This window comes from Myotis lucifugus, unplaced genomic scaffold, assembly GCF_000147115.1.
Source record: "Myotis lucifugus unplaced genomic scaffold, Myoluc2.0 scaffold_27, whole genome shotgun sequence".
Taxonomy (NCBI): Eukaryota; Metazoa; Chordata; class Mammalia; order Chiroptera; family Vespertilionidae; genus Myotis; species Myotis lucifugus.
Window position 1 is genome coordinate 6,305,034 of NW_005871075.1, and position 24,555 is coordinate 6,329,588.

Genomic DNA, 24,555 nt, shown 5'->3' on the forward strand with positions numbered 1-24,555 from the left:
TTTAATTACCTTCCATCACAGACACGGAAATAGTTTTCACTAATATTTCATTAAAAATAACGGTCTACCCTTTAGAAGCACAAGTTTGATATTTGAGGGAATAACTGCCAAAATCAAAGCTATAAACCTTGCAAGGGTTACAGCTAATAATGGCAGGCAACTCAGGCACATGCGCGCTTGTTCATCGAGCTGCTGAATGAAGACAAAGTTTGCTAACTCCTCTCAGGCTGCCCTGGACCCCTTAACGGCTTCCTCTATGGAGTTAATTCAGGTTTGAAGTGAAGCCAAGTGGTTTGATTATCAGCTGAGAGAGAAATGTCCCCGATGCGTCTGCACTCACCACTTCATCTGGGTGCATCCCACCAACTCAGAATGTGATGCGGAGCTAACGGGACTGGAGAAAGGCAGTAACTACTAACCGAGTCCGGGGGCCAGGGCGGCCGCCGTGGCCGGGTCCAGCTGGAAGGGGCTGAGCATCAGCTGGGGGTCGGCAGGGTTCTCCAGCTTCATCCCGGTCAGGCCGATGTTCTGGGCCAGGTAGTACTGATAGAGCTCCGCCTCGGCCGGGGCCAGGCCCAGGTGCAGGTTATGCTGGATCTGCTTCATGTTCTGCTGCAAGAGCATCATGTTATGCATGTGCTTTTCGCTGGTCATGTGAATCCGGAGGTTCCTCGCCACGTTGGTTTCGTAGTCACACACCTCACAGCGCCAGGTGGGTTTCTGCTTGGGTTTGGACGGGGAGGGGGTCCCGCAGCCGCTGAGGCTGGCGTTGGGGGCGGGCGCGGCGTGGCCGAACACCTGCTCGCCGGTGCCGTTCTGCAGGTTCTGCACGTTGTTCAGGTGCTTGTCCGACTGCATGTGGATGCTGAGGTTGCCTTTGGTCGTGGTCGAGTAGTTACACACCTCGCAGCGGAAGGGCTTGTAGCCGCACGTGTAGCTCTCGCCCCGGGCGAGCCGGGGGTGCGGCTGGCCGGTCTTACAGTACACGCACGAGCCGCCGGGCTCAGGGTGCTTCTCCTTCATGTGGGCCTCCAGGGTCTGCTGGTATTTGTAGTGCCAGTTGCACTTGGGACACTTGAGGGTTTTGCAGGAGTTCCTGGAGTGCATCATCGTCATGTGGCCGCCCAGAGACCGCGAGGACCCCAACACCGTGTCGCACTTGGGACACTCGATGCCGCTGCCGGGGGAGCCGTCCCCTCCGGGCCCCGGGGTGCCGGGCGCGCTGGGCGCGAAGCCGTGCTGGTGCGGGGGGGCCGCGCTGTCCTCGTCGCCCCGGCCCGGGTCGCCGGGGTGGGCGGCCGCGGCGCCCTCTTTGCCGGCACCTGCTTCCGCCAAGTCCTTGGCGCCCAGGCCGTAGGGATGGGCCCGGACGGCCGCCGGCTTCTTCTTCTCCGGGTCGTCGGGGCCCAGCGCGGAGGAGGACGAGGGGCCCTTGTCGATGAATTTGAGCACGCTGGAGGATAAAGGAGAAATGCTTTGGTTTAAGAGAGGGAAATCTTTGCTCCCAATACTATCGGTGAGTTCGCCTAACCCTTCCTCGTCGTCCAGGTCGTTGGAGTAGGCGTCCTCCTCGTCCTCGTCCCCGCCCGCCTCGGGGGGCTCGCGTTTGACGGGGCACTCGCCGCCGGGGGGCCCCGCGGGGCTCCCCTGGGGCCGTTCACAGTTGTTCTCTGGGTCTTTGCCCTCGGACATCTTGCTGGACTCCGACGATGGGTGGCTGAGGGAGACAGAGGTAATCGGGGTGTTCACGACGAGACTGGACAGCCCCCCCAGGTTCACGTCCGCCTTTGGCATCGGGGTGACCCCCAGCGGCTGCTCCGCGGGGCCCGCCGACAGGCCCGGGCCGCCTTTCAAGAAGGCGAAGCCGGCCGGCAGGGAGTCGCCGTTCTCCACGTGGAAGGCGCTCCAGAGGCCGCGGAAGGTCGGGTCGGGGCCCATGAGGTTTGTAGTAGAAAAGTGGGGATACACAGAAGTGGATTTTTTTGGTTCCAGAAAGCTGATGAGAGGTTCTTTGTCTTTGCCGATCCCCTGTATGATGGCGGAGACGCACTTGTTGGCGAGCAGCTTCTGCTCCTCGTCGTTGAGGGTCATCCGATGGTCGTGCACCGCGTGGGTGACGAAGGACCTGATGTAGCCGAAGGACAGCTTGCACAGGAAGCACATGAGCACGGGCTTCCTCTTGCCGTCGCTCACGCAGCCGTCGAACTTGGACAGGTCCACGTTGCTGGGGACATCTTTGGACACACAGGAGTTTTTGGCCGAGCCGTCACTGGTGAGATAGTCTTTCTCTCGCTTGTGCCGGAGATCGTAGACACGGAAGCTGTGCAACACAGGCCCGACGCCTGCGAGCGCTGAGGTATTTGGGAAAGCCGGGTCGGCTGTCAATGGTTTCCCGAGGGATGAAGCGATATGGAACGTGTTGATGATCTGCGGGTAGAAGGGCAGCGGGGCGGCGGCGGCGGCGGCCGGCTCGCCCTGGTCCCCGGCCGCGGCCAGGGAGTCCAGGAGCCGGGCCGCCGAGAAGAGCTGGCCCGGGGCCCCCGGCGGGGCGGCCGGCCCGCGTTCTTTGGAGTCCTCGATGATGTAGGCCGAGCCGTCGGGCTGGTAAACGATCTCCCCCGTGAGGTTCTCCACGTCGCTGTCCTCCAGCTCGCTGGCCTCGCTCTCGTTGTCGTCCCGCAGGACGGGCAGGCGGGCGTTGGGGCAGTGGTGCTCCATGTACTTCTGTAAACTGGGGAAGGAGGCGGCACATTCGTGGCAGGGGATCTCCTTGGCCGCGGCCACCTGCCCGGCCGCCGCCGCCGCATGCTCGCCGCCCAGGCCCAGGCCCAGGCCCAGGCCCAGCGAGCCGTCCTGGGCGCGCGGCTCCTGGGCGCTCAGGTTGCCATCGGCGGAGCTGCTTTCCCTGTCAGGCTCCATGCCTGCCCCTGTCTCTGGCACCTCATTATCCAGTTGTGTCGCTGCGCACAGCTTTGACGTGCTCTGCCCATTTTCCTGCCTTGAGATAGGAGGGGAGTCACAGGTTTCCATGGCAATCGCTACATGGGGATCTCATTTCATCCAGCCTGTCAGGGACCTGGATAAAAAATAAGGTGAGAGAAGGCATTTTTATTAAATAATGACACCGCTCACTAATAGCCCATCACTAATTTACGGCAGCTGTAAACTTGACTATCTGCAAAGGTGAGGGGGGGGGGTCACTAAAACCAGCGCACCTATCTATCACACACAGACTTTGTGTAAATGGAGCAAAATCATGCGGAGAGCTATCACAGCCGGGCCTCCACACCCTAGGTGTTTCTGAAGTCGCCATGGGCATTCATCATAAATCTGAAATTCATATCAGTGATCCGTACTTTTTTTCATTCCCCTTTCCTGAAAATGTCTATAATCGACGTAAAGGCTTTAAAAGCCCCTTGTCCGTGACAGACACGGAAATGGCTTTCACCTACGAAGGCAGGAATAAAAAGAACAATGCAAATAACTTGTAATTTTTTAATATTTACCTTTTACTTTCTCGGGGGGGATGAGTAGGGAAGGGAGACCAACCATAAAGGAACCTTAAAATGAGAAATATTACAGTCCTAGGCAGCACCGACCACACTCTGCTCTGGCTTTCATTTTGCCAGTAAATCAGCTTACTACAAATCTTCCCTGTGCAAAAGCTCTCAGCAGGTATCTGGCTGGCCCTGATTAAGCACCAATCACAATTCTTCCCCACACTTCAGTCACCTCAATGGGCAGCAGAACAGAAATTAATATTTACTGCAGCCAGGCCTATCATCCTAGGGGACGATCGCATTCACTCCTTTTTTTTTTTTTCCCCACTGCAATACGTAATGAACACCATTTCAAATACCATTTTGATGTTATCAATCCTGGTGAGTTGCCCATCTCTCAACTATTGCCTCAATCAGCATCTCCCCTGGCTTAACAAATCATACGCAAGCACGACTGATGAAAATCCTTCCATCATTTTTTTAGATTTAATTTTTCAGTGTTTTTTTTTTTGTTTTTTTTGCAGCCAGGCATCTTAGACCATAAACTCCCTTTGTTAAGAGCAAGATGCACCCTCCGTAAAGCCATCTCAGGTTCCGGCAGCAGGGTCAGGTAGCAGGGGAAAACTGAGTATGTATTGGTAGCAATGCATGCCCTTCTGTGTGTGCGTGTGTATGCGTGTGTGTGCGTGTGTGCCCACATACGTGTGTGTACGTGCCCACCTGTGTGTGTGCGCACAAACCTCAGCTAGTGTAATAGCAACTCAATTACAGTTTAAGCTTCTGAGTCCTGCAGCTCTCTGGGTTTGCAGGATGATGGCACTGTACACACCATTGAGTGGGCTGAAACTTTTGTGTTTATTTTCAGCCTAGGACACAGACATCGTCTCGATTTTATGAAGCAGCTAAGCAATTTTCTCTCAAATCTTACAATCTGAGGGACTCATAACTTCAAGGCAACTAGCCCCTTAATGTAAAAGTATCAACACTTTCAAGGTCGCTGATAATTTTTGATATAAGAAAGCTTGACGTTGCTCTATTCCATTACCTGTCATATTGGGTAGGATAGACATGCAATGGCTCGCCCTGGATGCCCCTGCATTTATTGCAGACTTCACAGTGGCAGAGGGCTAAGAAGAAAACAAAACTCTGGGCTCACCAATATTACTAAGCATTTTAGAAATTCCTTTTGAAAAGTTCTTCTGGAAGAAAGACCTCATTGAAGGTCACTGGCATATTAAGTATGAAGAATCACTTCTTAATACTCTCTTGACTGTAATCAAATTTAATCTTGTCAGCTAAATCAGAGAGGAAGTGATCAGTGTAGAATACATCAAAAGATCTGCAGAGATTGGAAATGAAATCAAAATTCGTTTTGGTATCTGCCATGGTTAAAATGACATTCTAATTGCTCACCAATCAAACATCATAAAGCTTAGTGTGTAATTTTAATCATCGATGAGCTGCAGGTTAATTATCTTCATGGCATGCCTGCAGCTTTTAAAACCCTCTGAAATAATCTGATAACCATAAGCATGAAAACCTAATAATTTTCTAATTAGTCCACAAACGTTAATGTTTACCTTTGCATTCACCAAATCGGCACAAACAATGTACATACGCACCAAAGGTTTAGCCAACATGCCTAAACCATAACCCCCTGCGGGACTGGAGGGGATGAGGAAGGGAGGAAGGGGCTAAGATCTGGAGTGGGAGCACCGTGGTGGATCACACTCCGTTAGTGATCCTGGGTTAGCATGTAAAGGACCCAGGGTCGTTATTGTTGTTTATTCTTTCCTATGAAAGGACAGTTTAGGCTGCTACGTGGAAGGAGATTCACCTTAATCACAAAAGTAAGAAAAGCTCCCAAACACTTTATAGCTTGTGAAGGAGTTTCTGAGCTTTTATTATTATTTAAGTTACTTTGCTTATAACCCTACAACAGCTCTCAGCCCACAAGAGCACTTGCTGGAATTATGACACGCATGATGAAGACACCTGGAATAGGTGTCTGTAACGTGCAGTTAATAATCTTGGCCAGATGCCGAATGGACTCTGCAATGTAGCGTCTCAGTACTGCTCTATATGAATCAGAACCTATTTATTTTACCGAAAGTAACTTCCAAAAATGGGACAACATTGTTGCCATGTGAAAAAAAATTATGAAAACTACCCTACAGAATCCATCACAGGTCAAAGCAAAATGGTAGGATTGATTTTGTTACAAAATTCCCACATCCTTTTACACCAAATTGCCTATCAATTTCTTCTCAATAAGGCACACATTAATCAGAAGCTAAGTCAAATCCTGTCTTCTATACAATCAAACGTACATTTCATTCCAAAAGCAACAATGACAAACCTATCTGAATTGATGGCAAGTAATAGATTACCTGATTTTTAAATTCGTAGCTATTGACTATGACCATGGCAATGTTTACCTGTATATTTTGATGGAATCACTTTAGTTTGTGCAGTTAAAACATTAGTTACATCTACATGTACCAATACTGTACATATTAAATATGATGCCCAGTGATTTCACTGTCATCAATGTCAGAGAAGACCTTTCTTTTGTCAGTGTGACCCATATAGGAAATTTACACTAAACTTTTCTAAGTCCCAGTAGAAAGACCACAAAGACAGTCATTTAACTTAAACCACAGAATTCATTCCAAAATGACTGCGTAACAAGTAAACTCACTATAAAGGCTGCTTCACCATGTAAGCTGGTCTCTATTTGGTCTCCACCAATTTCTATTCTCTATTGCCAAACATTCTATCTTTAAAAATCACCGAAGTCTTCAAGAAATCCCTCCTCCCCCCAAAAAACCTAATACAATTTCAATGCTAAATTCAGAACAATACGTACCTGCTGGTCTGCTTAGAATATGTGTACACATTTTGGGGGTATTCTCAGTAACTCACAAGATCGGTGACTTTGATCATGTAAATCCCCTTTTTGGAACTAATGGACAATATGCAGAAAAGAACTTAACTTCTACAGCTCGTTCTGCCTTGCTTTCGTCCTGCGGCCTCCACTCTGCTCTGCCAAATGAGCGAACCCACCTACCAGGAGCTGGCTAATGAAAGGGGTGCTTGCTGAACAATAGGAGAATTCCCCTGCACTCACGAAGCAGCGTTCCCATTGGAACCCCAAATCGGAGAGGCCAGTGTTACCTCTGCTTTTTAACTGAGATTGTCCCAGCCCTCCTCTCCGGTCCAGGGAGACAGTGTTTGTGAAATGATGAAAAAGAACGTGATCTGGTGAGGAGGCCTGAATAATGGGAAAGGAATGCTAGTTAGCCACTCTGCAAAGTGCTGGGAAAAGAGACAAGGGCCCCTCCGCCTATTGTTTTTATTCTCATCTGCTCGTGAGCCCTCTCCTAACACCCGGAGTCTTCGTGGACTCCCTTTGAAATGGGTTAAAAGCTGTCCACGTAGAAGAGAATTTGGTAACACGTTCTAAAAAAAAAAAAAGAAAAAGAAAAATAAATAAAAATCCTTGAATTATATCAAGTTTCCAAAAGGTCATCACTGTCTCTGCTGTGGCCTTTTCCCCAGTCCAAATCCTCTATCAATATGTCATAGTGAGTTAGGCAAAGACAAAAGGGAGGTGCAGTGTGAAAACGGCACATATATCTAATCCTGACAAAGCACTGAATAGCCTTCACAAGTATAATTATACTTGTTTATTTGTTGCCATGTACAGAGAACTGATGAAAAAAAATCCATCAAAGTGGTATTATGCAGACACCAAGAGCTTCTTTTCTTTGGTCGCTAAAGCCACACTGAGGCTTAAATTCCTTATTGTTAAATTCAGAGGGAAGAAAAAAAAAGATTTTGGGCTGGACTTTTTTTTTTTTTTTTGCATCAGTTGCTGACAGATCTTTTATGTACTAGGCGGTATTAGCTCACACCGCTACCTCATTTCTGCCCATGTTGGAATTCATAATTATAAACTACTGTACAGGAGCTTTTAAAAGGGTGTGGCGTGCTGACCACGGGAGGAAGGCCCGTTCTCACAGCCTCCCTTTTGATATATCAAAACACAGGTAAAGTTACGTCAGGATCCAGCTTTGATCTCGGTCTTTAAAGTTGGGGCTGGTGGTTTCCTGTAGCCAGCTTTCTCTGCAATTTGCTCAGTTTAGTATACGTCCAGTATTTCATCCACGAGTGCGTAACTTCTTTCCCACTGCAGCATTAGAAACCTTCGCACGAAGAAAAACAACTCCAAGGATGTCCAAGGATTGAAAATATGAAGAAAAAGATTTCAAGCCCAAGGATCAAGGCTCCATTATGTTCCAATCGTCACTAAGTCAAATAACTTCACAAAAGCACATTTTTAGAGGGGGTTGGGGGAGTCACATAAGCTCCCCCCGCCCCCTTTTCAGGATAGAAATATATCAAAGTACATGCACTGTGCATAGTTAATGTTTGTGAGCTTTACAATTTAAAACAGAAAAGCTGTAATTTTTCTTTGCTGGCAATCTGGAAACACTCTGGAGTTAATTACAGCTGATTCGGAGTGAACCACACAAACAAAGACCAGTCTATGTCCAGACAATTATACTGCATTAACTAGCTTAGAGCTTCCTGCTGATGCTCCAGGGCTCTTGTGTTACACCCTCTACCTTCCCAGCACGAGGGAAAATGCTTCTGCAAGAAGGAATTAATGCAGAGAACTGCAGAAGAATGTGTGACGACCTCTCTTGACACAGCAAAAACTTTCCGCCCATGTTACCACAAAGGAGAGAAGGTAATTCAGTTTGAGGAGAAGGATGTCACCGACTATGTAAACCTTTTAAAACAAGCAAATGTTGAAAGAGGGAAAGTTTCCCAAGACAAACATGAGTGTGCAAGTCAGCTCAGTCATTTTCCCCTCATTTTTCTCATTAGGATCTAAATTAGGCATTGACTTCCATCCCCATCAACAGGGCCTTTGTGATGGACATGAGTGGTCCTCTCTCTCTCTCTCTCATTTTTCTCTTCCCACTCTCAATGTCCCTCCTTTTCTCACTTATCTCTAAACCTCCATGGACATGATATGACAATGACACATCCTTAAACATACGCGTTAGAGAACTAAAGAGGCAAGGTACGCTTTGCTAATAAGTCCAACAGTTCTTCATTTGATTAGCTATGGGAAATAGGAATTTTACTCAGTTTTTCTTCACAACTTTAATCAAACTCCAGCTACTTTCCTTCAAGATAAATCAATAAACTCTCCTTAACCATAGTCCACTATTACATGACTCATGTTATTCGTTTGCTTCAGGAAAAAGCTCAGAATCACTGAGCAAGATGGACCCAATACTTTATTCTCTGTAAACAAACTTTGGTCCTTTTAACCAATCGAGTTGATTTCTAATTTTCTTATTCATTCTAATTGAAAATGAATAGTTTGTGTTGGTGTGAGACAAGGACGTGAGCTGTAATTATGTGCAGTGCCTCGGATTCTTTCTTTGATACTGTTTTGCAAGTATTCCAGCTGACATTGGGGCTTTGTGGTGATTGTTTCATTAAAGGGTAAGTATGTCCTAATCAGCTAAAGCATTACTAGAAAGCTGGTGTTTGCCAATACTGTGAGAATATACCAGCTCTTTGCTTGGCTTTGCTTTGCTTTCTTTATAGAAGGAAAAGGTACCTTTGAATGTCAGTTACGCAGCCCTACCTCAGTGTCAACCACCTTCCCTGTCTCATCTATGCAAAGTAGGATTAGAGTTAAAGGACTATATGATCCTTTAATTTTCCTTCCCTAAATAAATACTGATCTACAAATTAATCAGGTGTTATATTCAAATACATATACCTAAACCCTGGAAATACTAAAAGGTTGTGAAGATTACACTCCATTTTACAAAGCATCTCCACAATGGACAGAATCAGTTTTCCTTCTCAGACCTCTCCCCTGCAATCCCTACTAGATTTGAAAGTTCAAGTAAATAACATTTCTAAGTATGAAGCTTAGACATGGAACCCTTTAGTTCTCCTTGGAAAAACATGGACTGCATCAATCATTTCTAGAAATTTATAAATCAAAGGTGCCATGTTTTTGCATATGTTTATATTTCTAGTCTTTAAAATGCAGTGGACTAATCTGTCTGGAACACACACCATCTAAGAGTGTTTAGTTGATAATGCTTTTAAGTTGTCACGTAGGGACATTTAAAAAATTCATCTTAATTGGTTTTATTAAGGTATACATAACTAAGGAATACTGAGCTTCAAAAGAGATTTACCAGACTAGTGAAAACCATTCCACACATGTATTTATCTCATATACAATGTGAAGACAATATATTCTAACATATACTTGTATTTTTTCCTTCTTTGCCCATTCATAAACAAAATTCATTATTGATCTACTGACAACTGAATATTTAAAAGAGAAAACAATGGTATAATTATTTGCATTTCATGATTCCCTCCAATATGATCTCATACCCCATATAACAATAAGTGAAGTAGTGTAGGTACATTCTTATTATTTTTAAAAAATGTCATTCCTTGCAGGCTAAACCTACCATAATTATTTTCATAAAACTAATCACAGGTCAGGTATTCCAGCAAACATTCCTGTTCCTTGAGCAATGCTTTCAAAATAGTTTTAATGAAGAAAGTTATATGCATAATTTTTAAATCCCTACGAAGAGCATTTTACTATACAATACTTGTAGAGGCTACCAAATAGAAGCCTTTTTATATTCAGTGAAATATTTTACATTATTTTATATTAAAAACCACACTAGGACTAACATAATAGAGAACATTGGGGAATGCCAAGTTTTCTTCTGGATGAAATATTGGAAAGTGTATGTTTGATCACTAAGATTAGTTGGTTATTTTATTTCTATTATGGAGAGACTTTTGTTTGGGTTGTGTGTGTGTGTGTGTGTGTGTGTGTGTGTGTGTGTGTGTTTTGGGCCTAAAAGTTAATTTGACTGCTGTCCATAAGTGAAGTGAGCAATTCAGTAATTAACTTTTGTGTTTTAAATGTATGAACTTTAATTAGATTTCATTATAAACAAACAAACGTCAACCATAATTATAAGCTCCTTGGTTTACCCACATATTATCCCTTTTCAAACAAACTTGATGTCAGACAAATTAAAATCAAGCAGCCAGCAATTTTGAGTTGAATTTTACATGATCTGCTGGTAACCTGATTACTTTAACTTCAATATCATTACAGGAAAAGTATTTCAGGAAAAATAATGACAAGAATTCCAACAGGAGACAAGCTTAATTGTATTGATTCAAAAGACGCATGTTCATAGGAACCATGTTGAAGGAATAATGTTATCTCAAATCTACAGTTTCTATTAAAATAAAATTGTCCGGCATGAAAGAGGCAATTAAGATTGGTGTCTGCCGGACTAGAGACACTAAACTAACTAAATAATTATCTGGGCCCAATTATCTTATACTTTAAGTAGCAAAATATCAGTGTGGAGCAACCACCAGGCATGCGGTCTGCAGGTTTATTTACTGACTGGTGTATCTATTAGGACCAAGAACAAGTGGAGCTGTCAGGACGTAATGAAGGTAAATGATTAGTTAGCACCAAGCCTGAACTCTTCTTCAATGCAATAAGAGTTAATTAAAGTTTACCACCAACATCAACCAAAGCAGGCCGTTGATCAGGTTTCAGCATTAAGTGCAAACAGACAATAGTTGCCAGCAATTAGTGCAGCTATCAAATGACATGCGATGATAATTATACATTTAAAACAGCTAAAGACTGGGGGTGAGGGGGGGTAAAAACTAATCAGCCTCTTTGACGACAAATACTCAAAGGGCAGGAAACAGGTATCAGATTATTTCACTTTAACACTGTAAATCAATAGAGTTAAATAAGAGAAGGTTGCATGGGTACATTATCCGAGAGAGAACGATTCACTGGATCCAAAATGAAATAAATCTGCTAGTATTGGTCTCTCAAAGATAAGGACTTCTGTAGCTAAAGAAAATAAGTTGCTTTTCAATTACAGTTTCAGAATGAAGTCTGCTTAAACTAAGTTGAGCTTCTTGGTTTTGTGCAGATTCAACAATGCAAACAAGTATTGCACCGTAATTATTGTAATTTAAATGAAGTATTAACTTTCACTCCAAGGTACTGTCAAAAGTACTTTTTGTGCCTGAATGTTATGTTTGGGTTCTCAAATATTATCTCCCTGAAAAGTTTTTGGATGTTGGGATGGAAATTCTTTGAATACAGCTCCAAGTTGAAAACAGAAGCCATATCTACATAGGATTTAGGTCTTTCCTTGATGACACGCAGATCCATAACTTCAACCTGGAAATCCATGGAGCTGCCTGAAACACATCCCTTACAATAATTTCAATTCAATCACCTGCTTCTTTCGCAGTGTTTGGCCTGCAGCCTCTAGCAGGTCTCCAGATATGCGCCCATCCTCATGACCTCCACCTCTCCATTTTCCCAACTAATTCTGTTATGCTAAGGATTTGTACAGAGCGGTGGCTAATCCCAACATTTCCCTGGAGCTAAATCTAAGCCATGGCCGACTCCCAGCACAAAAATGTCTCCCTCCAAAAGCCCTTTCGCCCCCTTCAGCTCTCATACCCTCATTGGTCCTGACATCCTCACTTCAGCCATGACAAATGAGCTGATGACTGTGACGCGCCTGCACAGGGGGACGGCTTTATCTGGAGATATATCATCAACTCTCACCATCCTCTGCTAATATGGCTCTTCTGGGTTAATGTGTTGTGAAAATTGGAGGAAATTTTTGTGTAAATATATGCACTTTAAGTCGTAAGAGACCAACTTCATCAAAAGGAGGAAAGGGAAGCTAGAATGGATAGGAGGGTGGGGGCGAGAAAGACTCACAGGCCCTGAATGTTGCTCTGGGGACTTAAGTCACTCCGCTCAACCTCTGCCACACTTCGAACCAGCCAGCTGACTCTCTTAAAGGTCCCGTCCCCTCTCCATGAGAGGCCAGAGCAGAGCAGAATTTGTGGACTAACACAAATAAACCCTCTCGATAAACACAGCTAAGCCATCACAAGCCCATTGCTTTGTTTCTACCCCAGCATGGTACACAGTTTCTCCTCAAACCCCTAATTTCCTATGTTATTAAATCCCTCTCATTCATTTTAGTGGAGGGATGGATTGTCAACACCCATCTTACTCCAAGATCCTCGCATTCTTCAATTAGAGAGAAGCGATGTTTTTCCAACTAGTATTAAATGTGAAACTCTTCAAGCTTCAAAGAGAAGGGAGGGCGAAGCATAAACATTTAGCATAAACACCACCTTTACATTAAGTCAGAACCCAAGTTCCTGTTCCCTAGACCTTGCTATGTATACTATGGACTTGACAGGGTAGATACTTGTTGTAACCTCTTCTCTCAATTCATGTGAGGACACAGCCAATCCGAGTCAACTGTCGCACAACAGACCTCGGAAAAAGAGGTCAGGCTTTGAGGAAAGAGCTATTCGCTCTCGGGCCATGCAAGGAGCTCTTTATTCCTGTCCTTATCGGCATCCATCCCCCTTCCTAGAGTAAGAACTAAGCCAAGTGCTCATGTGAGGTTTATGAATAAATCAGAGGTGAGCCACTTTAAGTGCGGCCCACGGTTTCCTTGTTGACAGTGAGCACTTAAACAGGCTTCTGTGACCAGCAACTTCTCGCCAACCGCAATGATTCCTAATCTGCACCCTGCTTCATTCTGAGAACTAAATGACCCACCCACTTCTGCAAGTTTTCACCTTTTGGGCAACTCTTGTCCTATCTCCAGCAGCTTAGCTTTAGCTTTACAATCCTAGGAGCAGCAGCCTGCCCTAAGGCCATCACTGTACCAACTGAAAATCTTCCTTTGCTGGGAAAAAAATCCACAAATAAAAACATCTGCTGCTTAACAGAAGTTATTCTCTAATTAATATTATAGACTCTTTGGAAATGGGAAGAGCTAAGCCAACGACAGTGAAAAAAATGTTAAATGATCTGCTGCAGGGGACACACACACACACACACACACACACACACACAGGATCTCATCAGCTGTGCTCTGTAGCTGCGTGATATTTCCCAGGTATTTTTCTGAGCTTTAATTTCCTTATGGGTTAAACAAGGGAATGGTTCTATATCCCTTCTGACTGCAACACTCTATGGTTCTACTATAAAAACCTATTTAGATTGTGTTGGAAGATAGTTTTCCCTATGGAATTTTCTAGGACAGACCCAGATGTTTTTAAGGTTGTATATTTCTTATCAGTACTTAGATTTCAAGAAGAGAGGCAGATTCCAGTAGGATAGTAAACTGAAGTTTCCTATTTATATTTTTAATTATCGTTTTTTTTCCATCCATTCGATAGATATTTATTGAGGATATTTACCAAGGATTTGCCAATAATGTCCCTCACTGTGAATACAGTGATTAACAGGTGTGAGTGCTGCCCTCATGGAGGCTGAAATTTTTTGAGGAAACAGTTAAAAGAGCATCATGAAAAATGCTAGGATGCTAATTGGTTTCTTCCAATGAAATAAGCCTTACCCTGTCAGTGTTCATTAAACACTTTGCCTTAAATAAATGTGCTTCCAATGAATTGTCAAGTCCAGGGCTACTTATAAATGACCAGAACATAGGCAGTACACACACTTTAATTTTAAAAAAAAAACTGTAACAAAGATTGTGGGCCAAGTACATAGAAATATAAAGCAAAAATCAAACTCAAAGCTGGGAAATTACAACCCAAATACACTTATATTTCCCATAAAAATATAAATAATAATTTAAATGTGTATTATAATGGGAATTTATTATGAATTTTTAAAGAACGTAGTAGAAATTGATTTTAGTTTAGATGGTCAAAAATAAATTTATAAATTTATCAACTTTATAATGAATCTTATCATCTTTGAACCTGGGTATTCTTCCACTGAATAATGCATTGCTATAAAAAGATAAAGGGCTATGATCTCCACTAAGAGATAAGCCAGGATGAGACTTATAAATTGGCTACAAAATCCCCCAAGAATATTGAAGAGTTTTATAAGATTGCTGGATGATTAATAACTGGGTCTGTTCTCTAGGTTGGTGTAACTTTTGCTGTACAGGGTACCATGTTATAGTACCGATACTCCTTTCATGGCACATCAAAATATCATAATACCAAGTATATAGAAAGGTGTTCCTGCGGCATCTAAATCAATTTAGTGAAATCCTCTACTTCAAAGGCTTTCAAGCAGGCTGGGTCAACTTCAAGACTGGAATAAGGTTTGTGGTCTCTTCTATTATTGTATACTAGAGGCCCGATGCACAAAATTCATGGAAGAGTTCCCCCAGCTGCTGGCACTGGCTTTCCTCTGACACCTGGGACCCGGGATTCCCTCTGGCAGGCACCCAGGACTCAGGACTCGGGCTTCCCTTACAACCGTGGCTTCATCAGGAAGGTCGTCTGGAAGAATGTCCAGAACGATGTCTGGTCTAATTAGCATATTATGCTTTCATTATTGTAGATAATGAACAGCCTGAAATCTTGAGTTCATGTGGATAGACTAAGATCTGAATTATTTAAAAACTGTATCTGTTCTAATTTGCTTCTTAGATAAAAGACCAAGAAATATATTGAACATCTCGAAGCCCCTTGGAACCAAAGCAACGTGTGATGATGGAGTGGCAGATAATGAAGTAGCAGACTGTCCACCGAGATGCCATCGAGGTATCTATCAAGAAGTTATGAGAAGAAGGATCCTACAGCTTCTCCCACTCTTAGGCATACCCATTATCTAATTCCTAGCTCCTTCCCTTGTGGGGGACAGGGGTGTCTCTACTAAAAAGATTCCTGAAGATTTGCTTGATGAAACACTCTTTAGTTGAGCATTACATGAAAACCAGCTATTGAAAATAAAGAGAAAGGAAACAGTAGGGTCTCCAGCCCTGTCACATCCACTTGCTTTAATGTTCACAACACTTTAGTCCTCTGCAATCTGTACAAGAACTTTGAGGGACAGAGGAAACGGAGACTCAGAAAGATTAAATAACTTGAAGAAGTCATCACTAACAAGGAGTTAACTCAGGTATCTCATAGATTGGATACCGTTGTTATTGCTCATTGAGATGTAAAAAAAATGAGTCGATTTTCAAACCTCTAAAACTCAAGTTAAATAAATTAATTTATAAAAGAACCCAAAGTAAACAGCATCAAAGAATGTCTGGTTTTAACTAAGTGTCATCCTTTTTATACACTATGCTGCCTCTAAAACATGACAGTACTGTCTTCGTTTACTGTCCTTACACAGAATATAAACCTGTTCTTCTTAACACCGTGGTCATGATTATGAAGAATGCATTTTAAGTCACTGAGATCATCAGTGCTTTTATGAATCACAGACTCTTCTTGACCATTCAAAGCACTGAGTCTAACCTGCTCCTGAAGCAAAAATATGTTTACAGTCCCAGAGATAAGAGGCCACCCAGATTCTACTTGTCTCCTTTTAGCAACATAGAACTCACTCACTCAGAGGAGATGGAATTGGGTCACCATTGACATTTTCCTTTTCCTCTCTTCACTGTCTCCACCACCTTCACATTCAGTCACATAACAAACCCCCTTCCAAGCAGCCAATAGAGTTGCATGACCATCAGTCCCAGAGTTGGGATATCTGGGTTCTTGTGCTGACATTGCCCTGGGTGACTCATCAATGACTTCTCCTGAATTCTATAGCCATGTTTTAAAATGAGCTGGTTGAACTGAAGTTCTAAGGCAGTTTCCAGCTTTATTATTTTGTGAGTTTCCAGTTGCCTTATAACCCTACCTACTCTTCTGTTGGGATCATGTTGTCCAGTCTTTAGGAAATAAAAGGAATTTAGTCTACAGAGAGAAAAATCTCACAGGTCTCCCCTATAAATACATCTAAAGAGGAAAGAGAGACTCTAACTTAGAAAGAGGGTAGAAGACTGTGTGTGTGTGTGTGTGTGTGTGTGTGTGTGTGTGTACACTCCTATTTTGCATCTACGAAGCCAAAAGAGATGACTTATTCTCAATTAATTAGTGGGCTCAGAAAATTTTATGTACTAATTGCATTATTCCTAAATATATGGGGGAAAGGAACTAAAAATCGTATTTTAGAGAATCTACATTAATAGACTTTCAGGTTTAGTGAAGGTAGTTTGGGAGATGAATGGGCTCTCCAATTTTACCCTTCTCAGCAGGCAAATTTGAAGATTTTCCATAGGCTCCCGCTTACAAAGTTTTGTTCTGTTTTGTTGTTAGCCATGCAACCAGGTGGCACTCACCAGCTGATGGGTTTTTGTATTTTGACACTGTTAAAGCTATGGATTTCCTTTCTCCTTTACAGTGAAGGAGGAGAATTTTATGGACAGTTATAAAATGCATATTTTAACCCCAAAGTCAATTTTCCCTGATTAAAAAGATTTAGATCCGAGTAAATACTTGCTAGGACACAATTGAACCTATAAACTTTGTCTTTAGAGGTATGTGCTCTAATGGGGACCATTCAGAAATTGTCAACTGCCCACTGTCCTATCCCCAGGACAAGCAAACATCAGAAATGATCAATCATCTGAATGTATGAGGCTAGTGTGCGAACCCCTGACCTGGAAGACTGAAGCGCCTCCTCAGGACTCCGCTGGGGCCATCGGGCCGTTATGACATATTAACAAAGTCAAGCTGCCCCAAACCTTAAATTTTGTTTATTTATTTTTTAATCTCTAGAACGTTAGAGCGGCTAACTATATCTGAGATAGGCTGCTTGGCAAATACGACATTAGTGTCAAAGCCATTCTGAAGTTGTGTGCATACATTCGAAAGTGCCTCAAAATGGCAAAATTTGATCTCATTCACAAACCTTTAAAAGAGAAGGGGCAGAGAGAGCAGCTGCCCCTATGGATAGAGGGTTGTGTGTCAAACGTGAAACCCTATCAAACTTCCAAGGCAACTTGTGAACTTCTGACACGAAGGAATTAACAGAACATCAAATCCAGCAAGATCACAGGGGCACAATCCTGTGCAACAAAATAATGCCATTGAGCCCTCATTAAAAGACCATTTTGTCCTTAGCCATCAAAGACTGCGAGAGTATGAAGATCTTGGTTATATCATCAGGGTTAACCAAAACAAGTGCCAAGAGCAATTGTGCACTTAGTTCTCACATGTGTCCATCTGTTCACATATAAACATATATTCTGCTTTCTGTCTGATTTCTAAAATCTTGATATCAGAATACCCTGGGCTTTTGCCCATTTCCTAGGAATGCAGACATCACATAGCTACTATTAACCCATGTGTGATCCACTTCCATGGGGGCTGGAACGCTGCCAGGCACAACACATGGTGCTTGGTTAACAATGTCTTAAAATATAAATGAATTTATTTTTTAAATTAACACATTTTTCTTATGGAAATACCTTAATAAGCCCTTCTGCATGTAAAAAAAAAATAGCCTCCATGTGGATTTTTTTGTTCTTTTAAGACTTTTTGCAAGCATATCATAAAGTTAACCATAAAAGTTTCTGAAACAATCCAGAATTTCTTGACAAATTTTTAAAAGGACTCTAGTAAAGAATTTGGGGGACTTTATATAACAAAGATCAAACACTTTTCCTTTACAGTATTCTGTACTCAAGAGGCAACCTTTATACTTTAATTTACGTGAAAACACTCCTGATTTCCCAAGTTTCTACGTAAACCATCTTAATAGCACCGCAGCCACGGAGCCACTAAAGTGATGAGGTTGTAAGTTCTACAACCTAGCAGCAAAGCAAGTTAGGTTAATATCTGGTAGGATCTTTCACTCCGGCTCTAGGCCAGCCTTCAATGGCTCATTTACTTCCCCAAACCAGGAAGAGCTTGTTTACAATGTACACATATAAATAATTACCCACACTGCATTTCATTTACATAGGTACAAAAGAACCAATTCCCACCTTCTAAAGTGTTTGAACACTTACGGTATTTTAACCACCCTAATTATGACTAAAGACGACCATTTAGTGTCCTGATCATGTTGTCAACTGACAACCAGCTAACCAGCTACAGCCTTCTGTAGCGACAAGAGAAAACCCTTCTGCAAACGTTTCCAAGACTGAACACACAGCACTTGCCCACTTTTTAAAAGACTTCTCTCTAAATGAAAGACATCCACAAGGCAGCATGAGATCCTCTGGTGTATCCCTCCCAACCACAGAAGCTGATGGGCCACCTACAACACTCAACATTGCCAAAGTCACAATACACAACTTTCTCGAGGGAAGTGTGCCACCAACTCAGACAGCGGTGGACAGCCAATGGAGGGTGAAACACACTAGGTATTCCATCATTAACTAAATTAAATATCCACGCTGTACTATTGGCCATTTCTAAAAGAACTGTTTTTGCCAGCAAAGCGCTGGGAATTCCTGGCACCCAATAGCCAATATTTGACCAGCCTAGCATGTTTCTGAAAACTCTTCCACACACAAACCTCTGTTTATCATCCTCTGGCTACACCGTTGTCATACATATTACTTCCCCGTGATGATGGGAACTCGGGGCATCTTAGAAAGTTGCTGAAATCTGAGCCCCTGCTTGTTTTCTCAAGTCTTGGACAAACATAACTTTAGAGAGAGCAGAGCATAGGCATAAAGAAAGAGGAGACTGCATTTTCATCTTCCTTTCATCTTAGTCATTCAGTCAGCCATTCAGGACCCCATTCAATGGAGCTTTTCATTATGCAAAAAAATGCTAATCCTTTTCCGATGCTTTCACACTTGTATAAACCCCCATTCCTTCAGCTGAAAAGCAATTATATCAGTTTACCTTTCTGTCAAAAACAGGATTAATATTCCAATAACAGAATCTCCTTTCTCTCTCTATCTTTTTTTGCTTTAGGAAATGAGAGAATATTAGTAGAGGCATTCTGAGAACAAGAATACGTTATTTTAAACATGATGATGTTAACCACGGATGGGTGGGGAAAGGAGACTAATCAGAAGAAGACAAAGTCCTTCAGTTACTGCAGAAACTCTTTCCTGGGACAGAACTGACCTTCCCTCCGCAGCTGCCCAGAGAGTGAGACTCACTCTGGTCTATTAATCAGAAACAAATTATGAAAGAATGTCGCTGGACTGGTTGACACTATCCCATCTTGGGAGAGTCAGGAGCAGCCTAGTAACAATGTCCTCTTCATGGATAATGAACAGCCATGACAAATGGGGCAGAGCAACTATTTATTTGCATATGCAAATTCTCACACAGGGGAAACATGTACAAACAAGTGTCATTGTAAGGTGGATTAGGCAAACAACGCTTTCTTTTTTAGGATATTCTGCAGCCCAGAACATTAGTCAGCACAATTAAACCAGTCTCCATGGAGACTAATGAAATTTCACCATGGTATGAGTTAAATTAGATAGCTAGTTATGTGTTTCCACAATCCAACTTGCAATCCATTATGGTTTTAGAACAATACAGCAATTGTGCCTAGCTGATCTTTGCCAGCTCAACAAGCTCCTAAGTTGACAATTTGCATATGTTAATATAATTAAGCACTAATTACATGAAACTTGTACATATTCACAGGCACTTTCCCTGGGTGCTTTTCAGTTTGAACCTTGGCCAAGTCTTTAACCCTTAGAATAGTCTTAGAGGAAAAAAACTCTGCCTGTGGGTACAGCCTCTAGGCAGACACAGAAAGGCTCCTCATTTATAAGCACAAAGCTTAACCTGGCTTCTCATATTTCCAGCAACAATGACAGAAAATATTTGGTGAGTGTGCTAGGGACCAGGGGGTAGGGGGGAAGGAGGGAGAGGAGATGCATTAGTCTTTAAAGACTCATAACGAGTATCTTCTCCTAGGCAAGCAATGACATTCATTTCAAGAACATGTTAAGAAAGGATTTGCTCTCACTGACAGTGTCGAACCTTGGGAGACAAAAATGGTTTGACAACAGCAAAAATAGCAAGTAGAAAAGGAAGAAGGAGCCAGCAGCACCTAATGAGCTTTACATAAATATATGCAGAGGCAATTAAGCAATGTTAATTACTATGACAGCAGTTAATTGAATATAATTAGATATTTTAAGCCACTGAATAAAGCACAGTTAAGATTAATTTTATTGAGATTAATTGTAAATAAGGATAGATTAGCTCTGTGTTTTGACAGGCATAAAAAGTAGTTCTGCAAATTAAGCAGGAGCATGGCCACCAGTCCAAAAATCATATATTATTTTAATGTCACACCTCAGAATCATCTCCTCAATAAACATGACTTTTCAAACCCAAACAGACAGGAATCTTGAAGAAAAACAAACAGCTTGCAGAGATTAAAGAGTCTTTTGTCCTTTTTCATGTGCATTTCTTTTAACAGACTAAATTAAGCGAGTCTGGTGTACGTTTTTGAGGAAGGAACATTTCACACTGAATGGAAAAAATGTTCTATCACATATGAAATTCGTGCAGCTGTGCGGAACTTGGTCCAGATGGTTTTAGACTATAAAACACCACCGAATGATAGACAGTAGGCCTTCCCAAAATCCTGCGATAAAGTCACAATCTTTTATTTTGACCTCCTAAATCTCTGCGTTGGTATTATTTCCAACCAAATTACATCTTTTCTTTCACAATTGTGTCACCAAGAGGGTTACAAGAAGCACTGTGCCTACTGAGTGCTGGAAATCAATGTAAAAGGAATGGAAGGCCTCCTTATACACATGGCAGCTAAGTCACTCCGCCACAAATGCAATGATAGCTATGACAACACCCTATGCAGATGACAGCTCTTGAGTATGACTCTGACAAACAATGGTGTCTCGAAATATTTCTTAGGAAAATACTGCTAAGTGAAAATCCCTCCCAAATGCTTTCACACCCAGCTAATCCATGTCTGTCTTTAAGAAAATGAACACAGTCCTCAAGAATGCTGAACAAATCACTAATAAGAAAGGCACTTCAATTGATTTTGAAATAAATCAATAGGTGATTAACATAATATTTTTAAAGCACCAGTATGTATACATACATGTATGTGTGTAACAGAAACATATATATTATGTTTCCAATACCTCGTAGCTCTTAATAGAACCAGGGCTTTATGCCACTGAGTTGCTTCACAACTTCTTTAGGGTGTCCTTAGTCTTTATAACGAAAATCCTAAAATGGTCTGTGAAACAAGACTAGGACAAGCCATTCTGCAGTGAAAGATTTTAAATCATCCAGCCTCTTCTAATAGACTTGAGACTTATTGAGGTAGAAACCATAAAAAATGAAGAAGGGAAATTTAATCCCTGAAATATTGATTTGCACATTAATATCATATAGGCAGAGGGCAATTTGGCTTCGTGGAAATGACACATTGTCGACCCTTGGTGAAGTCAGAGCCAATCTAACTGCTGAACATGTCTGAATCTCAAGAGTTATTAAGGGCCTCCCTTCTTGCCTTTATGACTTTTCTTCAGCCTACCAATGCAATCTTAAATGTATTATCTTTAAGAAATAATTGTAAAACCTCAGGGGTTTTCCAGTTAATGGAAGGGAGGCCAAACCACATCAGATTCTGAAATGCAACATTAAACCCTTGCAATCAACAAAAGCACCTCAATTCTCATCCATCCAGGGCAGGATCTAATATTGTTATTAAAGATAATCAAATTTCATTGTGTAAATTTCGGTCCATGGTCAGAATGGAAGTAGTAAATTCTGCAATATTAAACAGCGATTTTCTCAGCCTGCTGTATGTTTTCCTTGCTGGTGCAGCATCTTTTCAAATAATCCTACTAGCTCCAAATTAACCAACAGACTTGAGCTCATCTGCTAAAAATGCCAAAAGATGACAACAGAGCTGAACAGGTTTCCTTCAGTTTTAACTTTAAGTGGCAACTTTCACTTCCTAGACCCAGAGCCCATTCTCCCTGTCTGACCCCACAGTTGGGGCTGTGGCTTTGACTTCCACAGCTGGTTCACCTGACCTTTCTTTGTTCCTTAGGTACATTTCACTTTTCAGATTTATGGTATTTGCCCCATATTTCATTGACTATCTCTTCATTGCCATAAAATGAAAACACTTCAATATCAGCTTACTTTTTTAAATCCAAAAGCAACCAGCCACTGAATAAACACACTATGATGCTCTCTCCCCAGTTTCTGCCATAAATATTAAAACCGTTTTTAAAATAACTATATAAACCTTATGATCCCCACACTGAAGCCAGGTGTGAGAGGTTAAAACAGCTGGCTAGCCATCTTTTATTTTTGTGTGCCTTCCTCCTGATTGAAACCACAAACGTTGAAAACTATCAAATATTCCCTTAAGGATTTTTTTTTTTTTAAGAAGAGGAAGGAAAGAGGAAAACCTTCATTTTCTTCAATAGGCTGCTCCGTGGAGAAGAAAAACTCTAAAACACAATCAGTTACAGAAGTAGTGAAATAATCGCGAATATCTCCTTTCTGTTGAATCTAAACCATCATTTCCAACAGCTAAGCACAATTGTTTTTATTCTTCAGTTAGAAAAGAGAAAAGAGAAATAAAAGGAAGGAAAGGAAGAAAGTCGGAGCCTGCTCTGTCAGCTTCGCCAGTAAATATAAAGTAAAACAAGTGTTGATGGCACCGATAGTGTTACATACCCGGGCTGTGTTTTTGCATTGCTCTCAATGGAAGCGATCGATGCCCGTGTCACTGTCGCGTCCCAATCGCAGCCAAGTCTCAGCCTTAATCTAAGCAACACCCGAAAAGGCAGCGGCAGCCGCAGCCTCTCCCTGACTCTTCCATCCATCCACCCAACTAAAAATATAATACTACATATGAGCTTTAAGCACTCCACGTTTATAGGGATCAAGCCACTGGAAATCCAGGAGAACACAATAAAAAAAAAAAAACCCTTCTGTCTCTTGTCTCTCTGCTTCCTCTCTCTTCCTCTCTCCTCTCTCTGCTCTCTCTGTCTCTCCTTTTGCCATCTACATGATCCTTGATTAAACATGGAACAGAGTTAATAAAAAAAGGGGGGGGGGAAGGACTCAAGGAGAGGAAATGCAACTGTCAGAAATCGGGACCGCCAGATTTCCTGGTGAACCTGCCTGTGTCTGAGTCAGTGTCAATCCACCATCTTCCGCCAGTGAACTTGTCTTTGGGTTTTTGTTTGGTTGGGGGGGGGGGGGTTGTTGCTGTTGTGTGTGTGTGTGCTTTCTTTTGGAAGGGGGAGGGGAAGGCAAGGTGGGGGCTGGCGGTGGGGGGTGCAGGGAGAACGTGCGTGAGTCTGTGTTGAGTGTGTGTGTGTGTGTGTGTGTGTGTGTGCGTGCAGGGGTCGGCGTGGGGGGGTCCGTGTGCGCGATCTGAACCTATGGTACCTACAAGGAGGGTGTCTCACCGAACGGTAGCTAAGACCTCACCGGAACCGCGCGGAAGTGAGGAGTCGCGGCCAAAGGCGGCCGCAGGAGCCCGGTCTCCGGGCCGGACCCCAGCCCCGGCGCCGACAGGAGCCCCCCGCCCGGATCGCAGGTAACAAAGGAATACCCGCCAGCGCACCGGCTTCTGCGGGGTGGGGGTCAGGGTGGGAAGCCCTCCGTAACTTGGGCACCGGTGGAGAAAGTTTATACGATCCAGGAGAAATTTTATTATTTTTTTTCCGATAGACAAGAGCAGAAAGAATGGGGGTGGGGGAGGGAGACAGAAGTAGAGGGAAGGCGAGACCCGACGCGTTCCAGCCCCTGTGCCTCGCGCGGCTCCCGGCCGGAAGGCGCACTGGATGCCCGAGAGGCGAAGGCGGTGAAGTTCGTTCGCAGACCTGGAACCCCTTTGGGGGGCCCGGGGAAGAAATCAGTTCTCCCAGCAGCCAGAGCCCCCCCACCCCCACCCCCTACACACACAGACACACACACCTTGCCCTCTGCCAAAAAGAAAGGGAAAGATTCAGGACCCTGAGCCGCGGGCACCTCTGCTCTGGTCTAACGCGCACCCGGCAGCCCCAGAGCCCGGGAGCGGCGGCCGCGTCCCGGTGGGTCCCTGGCCCGGAGGCCCGGCGATCCCGCCTCCTAACGGACCTGCCTTCCGTGCGCCGGCGCCCCAGTCCGCTCGCCCGCACGCTCGCCCGCCTGCAGT

At 43.2% G+C, this 24,555-nt stretch overlaps 1 protein-coding gene across 1 annotated transcript in view; it reads right to left on the reverse strand.

Annotated features, from left to right (window-relative positions):
• Positions 1-24,555, reverse strand: part of ZFHX4 (zinc finger homeobox 4) — a 182,505-nt gene that overhangs the window by 156,786 nt on the left and 1,164 nt on the right. Inside the window, 1 exon segment of the mRNA XM_023751913.1 lies at positions 420-3,076. Within this exon segment, the coding sequence (XP_023607681.1) occupies positions 420-3,030 (2,611 nt within the window). The 5' untranslated portion in view covers positions 3,031-3,076.